At 48.7% G+C, this 6595-nt stretch overlaps 2 protein-coding genes across 2 annotated transcripts; both read right to left on the bottom strand.

The window, feature by feature from the left end:
- Positions 1–488: 488 nt before the first annotated feature.
- On the bottom strand, positions 489–950 carry LOC141683723 (uncharacterized). Its single transcript, XM_074488478.1, has one exon. The coding sequence runs from the start codon at positions 948–950 to the stop codon at positions 489–491; it is 462 nt and encodes a 153-aa protein (XP_074344579.1).
- Positions 951–4384: 3434 nt separating this feature from the next.
- On the bottom strand, positions 4385–4843 carry LOC141683719 (uncharacterized). Its single transcript, XM_074488471.1, has one exon. It carries the CDS (start codon positions 4841–4843, stop codon positions 4385–4387), a length of 459 nt encoding a protein of 152 aa, XP_074344572.1.
- Between the last annotated feature and the right edge of the window lie 1752 nt (positions 4844–6595).

Raw genomic sequence — 6595 nt, 5'->3', positions numbered from 1 at the left:
CCTGTTCCTATATATTCTTCTAGCACAATGCGACCCCGGCCATGTACACATGATAGCGGGCTGAACTCCCCGACCTGCCTTGATATGGGCTCGCATCACGGCTATCCTTAACTTTTGAGTTAGTTTGTGGTCACCTCTCCCTGTTTTCATCTTTAATCTCTTTGTGCTTATTATTTTCCCAAGCGGGTCGAAGCCCAGCTCGTTTCATAGACTTATTGTGAAGCGGGCCGGGGCCCGGCTTGACTTATGATTTTTAACATGTTAATAAAACAGCTGTTTTGTCATCGCATGGGCTCCCCTGCTGGGTATTTTGAATCTATTAACATGAGTTAAAATATCAAAGGCACAAATAGATATCAATAGTTCATTCATATATAATGGGAAGTGAAAGGAGTACATGCTTATGTTCTCAGGGAGGCACCTATATAGCACTACCCCCGAGACTTAGGAATATTTTAATATAATACTAAGTCTGAGAAGAAATAATATTACTGACAATACTTGCGGAGGTGCTCCGCGTTCCAGGCTCTCGGGATCAACTTGTCTTGCATATCATTGAGGTGGTAGGTTCCCTCCCAGAGCACTGATTTTATCTTGTAGGGGCCTTCCCAATTTGATCCAAAGACTCCGTGGCTCACCACCTTGGTGTTTGGCATGACCCGGCGCAGAACCAAGTCTCCCACCTTAAAAGTCCGGGCTTGAACCTTACTGTTGTAGTGCCTAGCTGTCCTCTGTTGATATGCTGCTATCCTGATCTGAGAATCTTCCCGAGTTTCTTCGATCATGTCCAAATAGAGCCGATGATTGACCTCATTTGCCTCTGAGTCATAGTTGTCCCTCCGAAAAGAACCTTCCCCTACCTCAACGGGTACCATGGCTTCACACCCATATACCAGAGAGAAAGAGGTCTCTCCAGTTGTAGTTCTGGGAGTCGTGTTGTAAGACCACATGACCTGGGTGAGCTCCTCCGGCCATGTCCCTTTCTTCTCTTCAAGCTTTGCCTTCAAGGTGTGCTTAATGATTTTATTAATAGCCTCCGTCTGCCCGTTACTTTGGGGGTGGCAAACTGCACTAAAACTCTTCTGAATCCCTAGCTGATCACAAAATTCCCGCATTTCCTTGCTATCGAACTGTTTCCCTTTGTCATATATCAACTTTTAAGGGATGCCATAGCGGCACACAATAGTCATGTGCACAAATTCCTTGAGTTTTTTTAACGTGATAGTGGCTAGAGGCTCGGCCTCTGCCCACTTAGTGAAGTAATCTACCACCACAACCGCATACTTGACACCTCCCTTGGCCTTCGGGAGTTCTCCAATCAGGTCAATTCCTCACATAGCGAAGGGCCAAGGGCTCATGAGGGATGTGACGGGAGCCACGGGGCTGTTATAATAATTGGCATATCGCTGACACTTATCACATGCTCGGGAGAATTCAAAGGCGTCTTTTTTCATCGTTGGCCAATAGTAACCTTGAAGGAGGATTTGTTGAGTTAGAGAGCTACCCCCCAAGTGATTGCCACAAATGCCCTCGTGTACTTCCCTTAGGATATAATTGCATTCATCCTCATCTATGCACTTGAGGAGGGGAACACTGAACCCTCTTCTGTATAGGACCCCATCATATATCACATAGCGGGCTGCCTTATATTTTATTCTTCTTGTATCATTTTTTTCGTCCGGGAGTGATCCTTCTTTTATGTAGGCTAATATAGGTGTCATCCATGTGGGGAAGAGGTTATCACTGAGGCTGCCCACCTCGTGCTCGGGCACACTAGGCTGCCTCTGTATATCAAGGGGCACGACCCCTAGCAGGGTGGCCTCGCGGCACGAGCCGAGTTTAACTAGCTTGTCTGCGCCTTCATTCTGCCCGTGCGGGATTAGTTCCAGCCTCACCTCGTTGAACTTACGATTATCCTCTGCGCGCACTTCAAGTAAAGCTCCGTTCTCGACCCCTTAGCTTGATACCCCCCGTTTATCTGATAGACCACAATCATGGAATCACTAAACATATTGAAATTCTCCACCTTCATTTCCAAAGCTAGCTTTAGACCGTTGATCAGGGCCTCATACTCAGCATCATTGTTGGTTGCATGAAAGGCCAGATTGGTCGCATGTCTGATCTTGTGCGCCTCTGGGCTGATTAGCTCAATTCCAGCTCCTGCCCCATCCCCATTGAAAGGCTCCATCCACAAATATGCTCCACCATGGGGCACTATTTTGACTTTCCAGCCCGACCTCCTCTGCACTAGCTATGACAACAAGGGCTCCCTGCTCCACTTCTTGATGTGGAGGAAATTCCAGCACAAAATCGGCCAGGGCTTGTCCTTTGATTGCGGTCCTTGGCTTATAATCCACCTTGAACTGGCCGAGCTCAACCGTCCACTTCAGCATTCGACCAAAAGACTCTGGTTTGTTCATTACTTGCCTGAGGGGGTAGGAGGTTCATACTTCTATCCTGTGCGCCTGAAAATAGGGCCTGAGCTTTCGGGAGGCCAAGATCAGAGCATATACTAACTTCTCGAGGCTTTTGTACCGAGTCTCCGCGTCGACTAGCCTTTTATTCACATAATAGACAGGGAGCTGAATACCATCCTCTTCTCGGACTAATACCGCACTTACTGGAAAGTCAGAGACGGCCAAGTATAGGACCAGAGTCTCACCTGCCTTTGGGTTGGACAACATTGGAGGGCTGCTGAGATGCTTCATTATGTTCTAAAAGGCTTCCTCACATTCTTCTGTCCATTCAAAATTCCTCCCCACTCCTTTAATTTCTATGAAGAACTCTTGGCATTTATCGGAGGACTTTGAGACGAGGCGGTTTAAGGCAACCACTCGCCCCATTAAGCTTTGAACATTCTTCACCCGTTGAGGGGATCTCATCTCGAGTAGCGCTCATATCTTGGCGGGGTTGGCCTCAATGCCTCTATGGTTGACAATAAATCCCAAAAACTTCCCCGATTCGACCCCAAACACACATTTCTGGGGGTTGAGCTTCATCATGTACTACTTTAGGATCTGGAACATTTATGATAGGTGGCGGACATGATCATTTGCTTACTTTAACTTCACAAGCATATCATCTACATAGGCCTCCATGGTTTTTCCCAACTGATGTTTGGACATCTTGTTCACCAGCCTTTGATACGTTGCCCCAGCGTTAAGGAGCCCGAAGGGCATCCCGATGTAATAGTAGAGGCCCCGATTAGTAATAAAGGAGGTGTGCTCCTGATCTGGCCCATACATGGGGATTTGGTTATATCCTGAATAAGCATCCATAAAGCTAAGCAGTGCGTGCCCAGCCGTGGAATCAACGAGCTGGTCGATTCGGGGTAGAGGAAAACTATCCTTCGGGCAAGCTTTATTTAGGTCGGTGAAGTCCACACATGTCCTTCATTTGCCACTTGATTTCTTGACAAGCACTGGGTTGGCCAGCCACATGGGGTAGAAGGCTTCCCTCACAAGTCCTGCCTCCATCAGTCTATCCACCTCTTCTTTGAGGGCCTCTGCCCTCTCTCCACTAATCGGCCGCCTCTTCTGTCTGGCCCCCTTCTTTTTCAGGTCCAAGTTGAGCCGGTGGCACATGACATTTGGGTCAATCCCTATCATATCATAGTGTGACCATGCAAAGACATCCAAATTTCTCCTTAGGAATCGAGCTAGATCCTCCCTCAAGTCAGGTTTTAAGTTAGAGCCTATTCTGAGTACCTTGGAGGGATCATTTGGGTCTACCAAGATCAGGATTGTGTCCTTTGCGGCCCCAACCCTCTCAACCATTGGGGGCATTCTCGGGTCTAAGTATGTTCGAGCCTCACTAGATTCTCCCACTTCTGTGATTGTCAAACCTTCCGTATCCTCAGGCTGGTGAGCTCGGCCCGGATTTATCAAGCGTTCAGAGGTCGTAGTGACAGTACGAGTGATTCTATTAGGCAGATCCATAGTGGTTGTTGTTTCTTCGCATGCCCACTTCCCTTTCCTGAGTCTTGTAGCGATTTTTTCTGGCCTCTCCTCTTCGTCACTTGCCTCTTCCATAATCCCTTCTTGTATTAACATGATGGGCTAAGAGGCTTCCATTAGCAAGGCCCCTGAGAGCGGTTCCACCTGAATCGCCATGTGCTCGAAATAGTTCTCGGGCAATTCCTCGATTGAAATTAGGTTACAAGTCTCGTATCCCTCAGGACGTACTCTCTTCCTGCCCTCAGCCTCTTCCATGAGGATATCGCCTTCACCCGGTTCAACTATTTCCTTTGATGCATTTCCTTACTCGGCCGCTCTGAGTGCCTGGTTGTAGCAGACCCTTGATTCGTATTGACAGCTCTTCAAGAAGCCTACCCCCGTGGGGGTTGGGAATTTTACTGTCATGTGATGGATCGAAGTCACCATCCTCATTGCCCTATGAGTGGTCTGTCCACTATAACATTGTAGGCACAAGGCTGATCTACAACCGTAAACATAGCGATCTGGGTGGCCAAATAGGGCTCTTCTCTTATGGTCACGGGGAGCCGAATTGTCCCTTTCACTCCGATCGAGTTTCCCGTGAACCCGTATAGGTGTCCACCTGTCGAGGTTAATTCTCTATCCAATAATCCCAGCTTCTTGTAAGCATCATAAGTCAAAATGTCAGCCAAACTCCCGGTATCCACCATTGCTCGGTGAACATTCACTGTCCCAATCTTCATTTTTATAACCAGGGCATCTGTATGAGGGTAATGAACCCATTTGGCGTCGTTCTCCCTAAACACGATGTCATCAGCCTCCCTTTCAAAGAGCTCCGGGGGCCTTTGGCTCAGATGGTTGACGTTGGTGAGGGTCTTGTCCTTTGCTTCTCGGGTGTACCTGTCCATCGCTTCCGGTTATCTCCGCCAATGTGAGACCCGCCTAGAATAATATGAATGCTTCCGGCCCGAGGTATCCTCTCTTTATCTTCTAGGGGTGAAGGAGGGACGGTATGATAATCAGTTTTGTGTCTTTGAACCTCCTTGACAACCCATTCTGTAAGCTTCCATTGCCTTATCAACGTCTCGATTTCATCCTTCAATTATCTGCAATCAGCTGTATCGTGCCCCGTGGCCTTATGGTATGCACAATACTTCGAAGTGTCCCTCTTGTTATAGTATGTGAGAGGGGCTGCCTTCCTAAATATCCCCTTCCCAGCATAGGTAGCATATATGTGGTCGATAGAGGCTACCAGAGGGGTGTGCGTCTGCCATTTGCTTGTATAAGGTCTCCTCAAATCTTTGTTTGTCTCTTTACCTCGGGCAAACTTTTTGGGGCTTGAGCTACGCCGATACTTCTTTCTCCTCTCATTAGGGCTCGAAGACCGGTCTCTCTTATCTCGATAGTTCTCGCTGATTTTCAACTCTCTCATCGACTTCTCTACCCTCTTAAAGGGTTCAGCTTGCTCATAGAACTCGACCAAGGTTCTCGGCTCACTCGCCTGGAGGCTTTTCCAGAATTTCGACCCTTCTTTCAACCCTGCAATTAATAAATTCTTGTACTCCTCACTGGCTCCCCTCACCTTGGGAACTTCGGCGTTGAACCAACGAAAGTATTCTGTAGGGGTTCCCCCTCCCTTTGCTTGATCTTGGCTAACGTGGCCACAAGAGGTGAGTAGTGGAGGGTGGACTGAAATTTTCTAACGGACAGGTCCTCCAATTTCCGCCATGTCTTTATGCTAGCAGGCCCCAACTTGGAGAACCATTGTTGGGCACTACCTCTGAGTGATGCCACGAAGAGTCTGCAGCGGGTCATCTCTGGCACCTGATAGACTTCCATCTCAGTGTTAAATTATATATGGTATTCCGTTGGGTCGGCTTCGCCGTTGAATAGAAGGTCGGGGTTTTGCCTAAATACCCGAGGCAGGGGGGATGATCGGATGGCAGCCGTGAACGGAGAAGGGGCAGCCGAGGTTGGGGGTCCCCTCTTCTCTCGCTCGATCTCATCTAAGATCCTCCTCAGGTCTCTAACTCTAACAACTTCTCCTTCTCTGTCACCACCCGCGTTACTCGAATGGTGTGAGCCTTGAGGTCGCTCGCGGCGTGCCCCTCCTCCAGCTCGCACTTATGACTCCTCTTCATGATTGTCTCTGCGCCTACGTCACTCCTCCCTCCTGGGCGAGGTGCGTTGACGTCTTTCTGGAGGGGTCGCTGCATGCTCTTTTTTTAGCCTCTCTGATCCACGTGCTCTTTCTCTTCTCTCTCCTTCTTGCAATTCTCTAACTTAAGCCTGAGGTAATGCTCACTTAGCTTTTTACCCACACGGTCTAGCACGCTAGTCAACCTGGCCTCAGACAAAGCTGGCTTCTGCCCCGATCTCTTAGAGATCTGGCTGCCCCGCTCATCATGACCTTGGGGTATGTCTTCCTCTTCATGCCCTGCCTCTTTCTTCTGCTTGGTCTCAGTTGCCGCGTCATCAAAATCGTGGATTAACCTCTTTTGAGGACCTTTGCCCTTCTAGCTATGCTGAGAGACCTTGAGGCGGCGTGCCTTACGCTTGGAATTTCGGCCCGAGCTTCTCTCTACCCATGACATCCGGGCGGTAATCTCGTTCATCTGATTGGCTAGCCCTTCGAGATACATCATGACCGTCTGCCCATC

The sequence above is a fragment of the Apium graveolens genome, chromosome 9 (assembly GCF_009905375.1).
Source record: "Apium graveolens cultivar Ventura chromosome 9, ASM990537v1, whole genome shotgun sequence".
NCBI classification, from domain to species: domain Eukaryota; kingdom Viridiplantae; phylum Streptophyta; class Magnoliopsida; order Apiales; family Apiaceae; genus Apium; species Apium graveolens.
The sequence above is the reverse complement of the archived record's forward strand: the minus strand, read 5'-3'. Positions and strand labels throughout refer to the sequence as shown.

What these genes read in the sequence shown, in the direction of transcription:
- LOC141683719 (XM_074488471.1), bottom strand. Translation starts at nt 4,843, where the DNA reads ATGGACAGGTACACCCGAGAAGCAAAGGACAAGACCCTCACCAACGTC.
- LOC141683723 (XM_074488478.1), bottom strand. Translation starts at nt 950, where the DNA reads ATGTGGTCTTACAACACGACTCCCAGAACTACAACTGGAGAGACCTCT.